A 10,407-nucleotide genomic window follows, 5' to 3' on the forward strand; every position below is an offset into this window, starting at 1 on the left:
GTGGCGTGCTCAACGAGCCATGGCCATGTTGCCGTTTCCCTCCACACACACACACACACACACACACACACGCACAATGAGAGAGAGAGAGAGAGAGAGACACACCCTGTTGTGCCTGTCTGTGAGGTGCAGTAATCCGCTGGCTGTCTAGGGCTGTTATGACACACCAGCCATTGTTCTGGGTTTGATTGAAGATGCCTGATCTAACTAATTGATCCCAGAGCAGCTGAGGTGATTCGACACACACATGGGAGGTGGGGTTTGTGTGTGTGTGTGTGTGTGTGTGTGTGTGTGTGTGTGTGAGTGGGGTCTGTGCTTATGTGTGTGTGTGTGTGTCACATGAGGGCCAGCCAACCAGCTGTGTACAACCAGGGGGGGGGACCCAGTTTAGCCTACTGTTGATGAAGAGAAGGTACACTGCTGACAGATGGGGTGTGTGTGTGTGTGTGTGTGTGTGTGTGTGTGTGTGTGTGTGTGTGTGTGTGTGTGTGTGTGTGTGTGTGTGTGTGTGTGTGTGAGTAAGAGTGAAAGGGAGAGAAGGAGATAGAGAGGGAGAAACAGTGAGATTATTTGAATAATCTTTTCCATTAAGAATTTGCTCATACGGAATTCACATTTTCTGCATAATTGAAAGTACATGCCAGGAGAACGTTGGGCCCCTTCCACGGATCTTTCTGTTTCTGTCTTTCTCGGTGTCTCGTGAAATGAAACTGATATACATGGTTTCCATGGAGACCAAACTGTAACGATCCGAAAACAAGACAAACAGATATTCTTGGCATTTAAAAAATACACAGAAATAAACAAATCTAATAGACAAAATGTGTAATAAACTACATCAATAAATATGAAATGTGTAATAAAACAAATAAATATGAAATGTGTAATAAACTACATAAATAAATATTACATGTGTAATAAAACATAAATAAATATGAAACAAGGCATGATTGCTTATTGACATCACAAGCCTATGTAATCTTGTTCAGTGCTATAAACCAGGCCAGGGTGGCTACCAGTGGCGGTTGGTGCCGTTTAAGATGAGGGAGGACAATTTAATTTTTTTATGAGCATGGCCTTATTTCTATTACAGCATATTGGATGACTGTCATTCATATTCCATCCACCCAGCTCAATGTAACGTGGATAGGTTTAGGCTACTACATGATACTCACATTTTCCCTATACCCATCACGAGGTTGCTACAACCTAGCCTATGAATGAAGGTTTACAACGTAGGTGCACAGGTTGAGAGAAATGTGAGTAATCAAGGTGACAGACAGTGACACATTCAATACCGCCTTGCACACTCCTGCCTGCATCTAGCTGATCTAGGGTGTAATCATTAGTCCAACAGTTGCAAACGAGAGTGTCTATTGGACAAATTCAGGTATGTTTATCCCTGTTTCGTTCCATTTACTTCCGTTTAAGAAACTTCTATCAACAGAATCAGCGGAATGAATAGACCCCTGATCACGTGCAAACACAGTTCACTTTCATAGCAGCCACATACAAACAGCATGATCCCTTTGATCGTTGTATAATTCCTTCTCGCCTCTACACCTTCTCCTCCTCTCACATTTTCCCTTCGCTTGTGGACTTCAATGCACAACACATCAGCTGTCTGTGGCCAGGTGAAAAAACCTTTCCAAGCCAAACCTTCATTTCATAACCGCTAACGGCTACACACAGCCTACAATCGTTGTCACCATATTAGCTAACAACATAGTCAACATAGCTAACGCGTTAGTAAACCAGATACAATCACGCAGTACAGTGTACATTCAGCTAGCAGTTACACCGGCGGGCCCCGGTGGCAATACATTTATAAAACCAAAAGCTTGGAAGAGTTCCAGTGTTGGATAACAGTAGCCAGCTAGCTAACATAACATCCCTCTCTGTTTGAGCCGGGTGTTTGAGTAGGCTAAACTAGCTAGTTGCATTCGCTAACTAAGTAAGAGAACAATTTAGTTTTTTTTTAAATACAACGAAATATAGCTAGCTCTCAATTCAATTTCAATTCAATTTAAGGGCTTTATTTCATGGGAAACGTATGTTAACATTGCCAAAGGAAATGAAGTAGATAGTAAACGAAAGTGAAATAAACAATAAATATTAACAGGAAACATTACACTCAGAAGTTCCAAAAGAATAAAGACATTTCAAATGTCATATTATGCATATATACAGTGTTGTAATAATGTGCAAATAGTTAAAGTACAAATGGGAAAATAAATAAACATAAATATGGGTTGTATTTACAATGGCTCTCTCTCTCTCTCGCTTTTCCTTCATTTTTGAATAAATTATTATTTTTTAAACTGTCAAACTATTGTCTTTCTCTCTCTTTGAGTCAATTACTCACCACATTTTATGCACTGCAGTGCTAGCTAGCTGTAGCGTATGCTTTCAGTACTAGATTAATTCTCGGATCCTTTGATTGGGTGGACAACATGTCAGTTCATGCTGCACGAGCTCTGATAGGTTGAAGGACGTCCTCCAGAAGTTGTCATAATTACTGTATATGTCTATGCAAGGGGGTGAGAACCACGAGCCTCCTAGGTTTTGTATTGAAGTCAATGTAGCCAGGGGAGGACGGAAACTAGCTGTCCTCCAACTACACCATGGTGCTATCCTACAGTGCTGTTGAGGCTACTGTAGACCATTGCGAAACAGTGTTTTTTTTATAGATTATTTGGCGACGTGAATATATTTTGTATAGTTTTATACTGTACAGCTCTGGAAAAAATTAAGAGACCACTTCCATTTTTTCTTAAATCAGCATCTCTACATGAATGACAGCCATTCCATTCCAGTGTCTGTTGAATTCCAACACAGGCACACATCATTCTACTGAATTAGGTACTGATTAGGTGATCACATGAACCAAATCTTATTTAACGAGGAAAAGTATAAAAACCACTGCTGTGGTCATCACTATCCTCTTGCAATAGCACCAGCTGGATGGCAAAAGCAGTGCTAATAGTACCTCAAAAGTAATATTAATCAAAAAATAACTATTGACCTTGCCAAAAGAGTTGAAAAGGAACGTTTTGAGTGAGGAAAAGAAGGGTTCAGTTCTGGCTTTACTGGCAGAGGGATACAGTGAGTGTCAGGTTGCTTCCATCCTTAACATTTCAAAGACGGCTGTTCATAAGAACAAGGTCAAGCAGCAGACATTGGGGACAACAAAGCTACAGACCGGCAGAGGGCGAAAACGACTCTACTGACCGGGATGACAGCCAACTCATTCGAATGTCACTCAACAACCATAGGATGACATCAAGTGACCTACAAAAAGAATGGCAAACGGCAGCTGGAGTGAAGTGCACGGCGAGGATGGTTCGAAACAGGCTCCTAGGGGCAGGGCTGAAGTCGTGCAAAGCTAGAAAAAAGCCCTTCATCAATGAGAAGCAAAGAAGAGCCAGGCTGAGGTTTGCTAAAGACCATAAGGATTGGACCGTAAAGGACTGGAGTAAGGTCATCTTCTCTGATGAGTCCAATTTTCAGCTTTGCCCAACACCTGGTCGTCTAATGGTTAGACGGAGACCTGGAGAGGCCTACAAGCCACCGTGTCTCGCACCCACTGTGAAATTTGGTGGAGGATCGGTGATGATCTGGGGGTGCTTCAGCAAGGCTGGAATCAGGTAGATTTGTCTTTGTGAAGGACGCATTAATCAAGCCACGTACAAGGTTGTCCTGGAAGAAAAATGGCTTCCTTTTGCTTTGACATTCTTCCCCAACTCTGAGGATTGGTTTTTCCAGCAGGACAATGTGCCATGCCACACAACCAGGTCAATCAACGTGTGGATGGAGGACCACCAGATCAAGACCCTGTCATGGCCAGCCCAATCTCCAGACCTGAACCCCATTGAAAACTTCTGGAATGTGATCAAGAGGAAGATGGATGGTCACAAGCCATCAAACAAAGCCGAGCTGCTTGAATTTCTGCACCAGGAGTGGCATAAAGTCATCCAACATCAATGTGAAAGACTGATGGAGAGCATGCCAAGACGCATGAAAGCTGTGATTGAAAATCTGGGTTATTCCTCCAAATTATGATTTCTGAACTCTTCCTAAGTTAAAACATTAGTATTGTGTTGTTTAAAAATGAACATTAACTTATTTTCTTTGCATTATTCGAGGTCTGACAACACTGCATCTTTTTTGTTATTTTGACCAGTTGTCATTTTCTGCAAATAAATGCTCTAAATGACAATATTTTTATTTGGAATTTGGGAGAAATGTTGTCAGTAGTTTATAGAATAAAACAAAAACATTATTTTTACCCAAACACATACAGTGGGGAGAACAAGTATTTGATACACTGCCAATTTTGCAGGTTTTCCTACTTACAAAGCATGTAGAGGTCTGTCATTTTTATCATAGGTACACTTCAACTGTGAGATACGGAATCTAAAACAAAAATCCAGAAAATCACATTGTATGATTTTTAAGTAATTAATTAGCATTCTATTGCATGACATAAGTACTTGATCACCTACCAACCAGTAAGAATTCCGGCTCTCACAGACCTGTTAGTTTTTCTTTAAGAAGCCCTCCTGTTCTCCACTCATTACCTGTATTAACTGCACCTGTTTGAACTCGTTACCTGTATAAAAGACACCTGTCCACACACACAATCAAACAGACTCCAACCTCTCCACAATGGCCAAGACCAGAGAGCTGTGTAAGGACATCAGGGATAAAATTGTAGACCTGCACAAGGCTGGGATGGGCTACAGGACAATAGGCAAGCAGCTTGGTGAGAAGGCAACAACTGTTGGCGCAATTATTAGAAAATGGAAGAAGTTCAAGATGACGGTCAATCACCTTCGGTCTGGGGCTCCATGCAAGATCTCACCTCGTGGGGCATCAATGATCATGAGGAAGGTGAGGGATCAGCCCATAACTACACGGCAGGACCTGGTCAATGACCTGAAGAGAGCTGGGACCACAGTCTCAAAGAAAACCATTAGTAACACACTACGCTGTCATGGATTAAAATCCTGCAGCGCACGCAAGGTCTCCCTGCTCAAGCCAGCGCATGTCCAGGCCCGTCTGAAGTTTGTCAATGACCATCTGGATGATCCAAAGGAGGAATGGGAGAAGGTCATGTGGTCTGATGAGACAAAAATATAGCTTTTTGGTCTGAACTCCACTCGCCGTGTTTGGAGGAAGAAGAAGGATGAGTACAACCCCAAGAACACCATCCCAACCGTGAAGCATGGAGGTGGAAACATCATTCTTTGGGGATGCTTTTCTGCAAAGGGGACAGGACGACTGCACCGTATTGAGGGGAGGATGGATGGGGCCATGTATCGCGAGATCTTGGCCAACAACCTCCTTCCCTCAGTAAGAGCATTGAAGATGGGTCGTGCCTGGGTCTTCCAGCATGACAACGACCCGAAACACACAGCCAGGGCAACTAAGGAGTGGCTCCGTAAGAGGCATCTCAAGGTCCTGGAGTGGCTTAGCCAGTCTCCAGACCTGAACCCAATAGAAAATCTTTGGAGGGAGCTGAAAGTCTGTATTGCCCAGCGACAGCCCCGAAACCTGAATGATCTGGAGAAAGTCTGTATGGAGGAGTGTCCCAAAATCTCTGGTGCAGTGTGTGCAAACCTGGTCAAAACCTACAGGAAACGTATGATCTCTGTAATTGCAAACAAAGGTTTCTGTACCAAATATTAAGTTCTGCTTTTCTGATGTATCAAATACTTATGTCATGCAATAAAATGCAAATTAATTACTTAAAAATCATACAATGTGATTTTCTGGATTTTTGTTTTAGATTCCGTCTCTCACAGTTGAAGTGTACCTATGATAAAAATTACAGACCTCTACATGCTTTGTAAGTAGGAAAACCTGCAAAATTGGCAGTGTATCAAATACTTGTTCTCCCCACTGTACCTATAAATAGTAAAACCAGAGAAACTGATAATTTTGCAGTGGTCTCTTATTTATTTCCAGAGCTGTATGCATGTATGTTTCACAATAAAACATTAAAATAAAAAAAAATCACTGAGGGGGATGGACCTCCCCTGCCCTCCTCTGAGGAGCCTCCACTAGTGGCTATGAGGGCCTATGAGGGCCTATGAGGGCCTATGAGGGCCTATGAGGGCCTATGAGGGCCTAAGAGGGCCAGCCTGTGAGACAGTCTAATTGTTATTCAGTGTCACTCGAGTCGACAACCTGTCTTGCTACCCCATGCTATCACAGACAGTTATGGAAATACATTATCCTAAATTCACTGACAATTTCCTTTATCAGTTAGTTTAACATTGATTTGTGTTTCCACTGATTCAGTCAGCTGGAATCAGCTACAAGACCAAATATAAAAACAGAAACAGAAACATGAATAAATAAATTTAGATTCCCACAAAATTAGATTTCAAAAGGAATTTACTAGTCGGGAGCCCAGACTATAAGATAAATGTACAGAACAAAAATACAAACGCAACATACAACAATTTAAAAGATTTGACTGAGTTACAGTTCATATAAGGAAATCAGACAATTGAAATAAATAAATTAGGCCCCAATCTATGGATTTCACGTGACTGGGAATACAGATATGCATCTGTTGGTCACAGATATGGGGCGTGGATCAGAAAACCAGTCAGTATCTGGTGTGACCACAATTTGCTTCATGCATCGCGACACATCTCCTTTTCATAGTGTTGATCAGGCTGTTGACTGTGGCCTGTGGAATGTTGTGCCCCTCCTCTTCAATGGCTGTGCGAAGTTGCGGGATATTGGCGGGAACTGGAACACGCTGTCGTACACGTCGATCCAGAGCATCCCAAACATGCTCAATGGGTGGTGACATGTCTGGTGAGTATGCAGGCCATCCAAGAACTGGCACATTTTCAGTTTCCAGGAATTGTGCACAGATTCTTGCGACATGGGGCTGAGCATTATCATGCTGGAACATGAGGTGATGGCGGCGGATGAACGGCACGACAATGGGCCTCAGGAGCTCCTCACTATATCTCTGTGCATTCAAATTGCCATTAAGAGAGAAATAAGCTTTTTGTGAGTATGGAACATTTCTGGGATCCTTTATTTCAGCTGATGAAACGTGGGACCAACACTTTACACGTTGCGTTTTATATTTTCGTTCAGTATATTCTCACGCATCAGAACCTCGAGAATCATCAAACACAGGATGAGGAATCTTAGCTCTCTTCTTCCTCCTCCCACGCTCCAAACTGATCTGATAGTGAGTCAGAGGCACGGATCCTTGTGTCCCCGGGGACTCATTTGGAAGGCACACAACATCCTCTCTCTGGCCTTCAGAGTTCAGGCAGTGGTTGCCTGGGTAACGTGTAACGTAACCATCTGTCACTTCCTGCTCGTTGAGATTTCATTAACTAGCTCATTCTGATGTTGGACACACTGCCAAGCAGTAGAATCAGATAAAAAAAAAAAAAGAAGATAAAAACACACCTTATGGCATAGCGGGGACTGTGAAGACACACATACAGACACACGTATACGCACACAAACGCTAGCACACGCACTCTACACACACATACATTGTAATATTGTTGTATGGTGGTATTATACATTTTGTATTGTGGATATGTAGTGGTGTAATAATGTTATATGATGTACTGTTTTCTCTTTTGTTTTATGTGTAATGTAAGTGCCTTAATGTGTTTGGACCCCCAGGAAGAGTAGCTGCTGCCTTGGCAACAGCTAATGGGGATCCCTAATAAATTCAAATACAAAATGTTGCAGTAGCAAGCTCGGTGTGCAGTGTGTCCAAAAGAAAACTAAGGGAGGTAACAGTATTAAATATAACAGTATTATTACACACTTTAAATAAGAACACAAACATTCATTTAAAGAAATAGTCATCTTTATTCTGTTATTGATACAAACGTATATGTGAATGTAATAGCACAAAAAACATCTATCCTCTAACAAATATATTTAAATCAATTGTATCTAACAAGGCCAAATGTCCGCATTTGTCCAACGAACACTGACAATGTGATGATGATGACGGGACATAGATGAGGCTGCACATGGCTCCGTTAAAAGTCTGTTCTGCTCAGAGAGGGCTAAATCCATTTGAATTCACTTTTTGACAGCTTCCATTTTGATTTAAACTTTCCATGTTTGCCCATGAAGTGGTCAGAAAGTTACTTTTTAGATCTGAATGCCAAAACATTCAGGCGATAAAGGTGATCAAAGTTGACCCATTTTGCATACCTCACCACGCCATCAGACATCAATGTCTTCATCACTGGAAAAGATAAATGGTTGAGTTTTATATAATTAAAAAGCTTACAAAACAGGGTTGTCAAACTGTTTGATCATTTCTTTCTTTTTTAAGTTAATATAAATTTGACTTTTTTTTTTAAACCTTAAACGTCAATTATCTAAAAACAAGTAAACTCCGATTTGTTTCATATGTCGTGTCTCAACTGAGTACAACGGATTATGTTTTACGCGTTTTTAGATCATTTACGTTTCAGGTTTAAAAAAATATATATTAAAAAATACCACCCCAAACACTCAGACCTTGTTCAGCTCAGAGAGGAGGTCACCCCAAACACTCAGACCTTGTTCAGCTCAGAGAGGAGGTCACCCCAAACACTCAGACCTTGTTCAGCTCAGAGAGGAGGTCACCCCAAACACTCAGACCTTGTTCAGCTCAGAGAGGAGGTCACCCCAAACACTCAGACCTCTAACATCAAAGTCCCCATCGGCAACCCTCAGTTCTGTCAGCTCTCTCTCAATGTCCTCCTCCATCGACGGACAAGCCCCTAGTAGCGACCTATAATGGTCAGACAGTGTCTTGAACGACACCCCGTTGGTGGTAAACACTTGAACCCACTCTCCTTCACCCATGTCATACTCCAACTGTGACCCCCATTGCTTCAACATGTCACAGTAGGTCACTCTAAACCTCACAGACTGCCGGTAGAGGTCCATCAAAAGTCCAATAGGCAACGTGGAACACATATGCTGGAGTAAACTGTGGTGTTGCTGCAGCCAATCCAGGATAAAGTCTAATGAAACTCCTCCTGAAGCCATTGCTGATGCTGCTGTTGTTGCTGATGCTGATCTTGTTGTTGATGCTGCTGCTGATGATGATGCTGCTGCTGTTGTTGCTGATGCTGCTGCTGTTGTTGCTGATGCTGCTGCTGTTGTTGCTGATGCTGCTGCTGTTGTTGCTGATGCTGCTGCTGTTGCTGAGTTGTTTTTCCTTGACAGGAGAGCAGCAGCAACAACCCCTGAGAAGTTTTCATATTCACCACAGGTTTGTAAGATGGAGTCCAATAACTTCTCTGCTAGACCCACATTGGACCCGCCAGTAGCTGGAGAGAGCAGGATATCCAACATCTCCATCAGTGTCGTGCCTACCACGTCAGCATCAGGACCAGGAAAGGACGTACTGCCTTTCAAATAAATGGCGCTTAAGACTTTACATGCTGATTTGACTTCTATGAGCTCAGTGCAATGACCGGTGGCGTCCTTAGATTTATCTCCAACCGTTTTAGAACAAGAAGTGTCGAAAAGTTGTTTGATGACTGAGCTCGGAACCGCGGCGTTGTTTAATAACCCAACGAGCAGCAAGTGTTGACACTGCGACAGGTCAGAAAAAGTGATGTCCGTATACCCCTGAAAAGTTGTTCGTAAGCTTTCGTTTGTCACCTGTAGTTGTTTTTCCAAGATGTCCCTGACGGTTGTATTTGCGTGGAACCTTGTGTAGAGGTGTTCGCAGTACTGAGTCCATTGGAAGGCTCTGTCCAGGGTTTGTTTGTCCCACCGCTGCACTATCTCTGTCTGCGACACAGCGAGTAGCTCCGCCGTCCGCTCCAAGTTCTTTACAACAGCCTCCATGTGGCGCTATCTGCTCTCAGGACATTTGCACGTGAGTTTTAAAATGTTGCCTGAAATTACTTCAAAGGTTGTTTGGAAAAGTCACTTTGGTGTTTAAGCTACTTGTTTTCTCCGTGTCCGCTCTTCTTCCCCCCCACCAGTTGATGTTGTGAAGTGAACTTCCGGGTATGGGGGGAGCGCGTCACAGTCACTTCAAAATAAAAGTTCTCAAAATATAAATTATTTAAATCATAAAACCTGGCGAATAGAATTGAACAAATGTATTGTCCTTCGAGAAAATATTTTCCCATTTGAGTTTCCCATTCTTTTTTTTCTGAATTGGTGAATATGTGTAGATTGTAGACTCTTGTGTAGTCCATTGACTCTTGTCACTGTATTGTGTTATAGTAAATTATAATCGAGCAATTGCAATAAATAAAACTGCACAGTGGCTGGGCCAATTAATGCACTTTTACTTCAGCGTCTATCTAATTGCAATCTTGCGCACGAAGGAGTTTCTCAACTGTCAGATAGGAGAGAGGGAGAGGAGGAGAGAACGCAGCATAATAT

General features: G+C 42.3%; 1 protein-coding gene across 1 annotated transcript; it reads right to left on the reverse strand.

The window, feature by feature from the left end:
• Positions 1 to 7,846: 7,846 nt before the first annotated feature.
• On the reverse strand, positions 7,847 to 10,066 carry LOC121539993 (Fanconi anemia group F protein). The gene is made up of 2 exons (XM_041848645.2): positions 9,162 to 10,066; positions 7,847 to 9,044 (listed from the first exon to the last, which is right to left on the reverse strand). Exons 1-2 carry the CDS (start codon positions 9,856 to 9,858, stop codon positions 8,650 to 8,652), a joined length of 1,092 nt encoding a protein of 363 aa, XP_041704579.2. The 5' UTR covers positions 9,859 to 10,066; the 3' UTR covers positions 7,847 to 8,649.
• Positions 10,067 to 10,407: the final 341 nt, after the last annotated feature.

The sequence above is a fragment of the Coregonus clupeaformis genome, chromosome 26, assembly GCF_020615455.1.
Source record: "Coregonus clupeaformis isolate EN_2021a chromosome 26, ASM2061545v1, whole genome shotgun sequence".
Taxonomy (NCBI): Eukaryota; Metazoa; Chordata; class Actinopteri; order Salmoniformes; family Salmonidae; genus Coregonus; species Coregonus clupeaformis.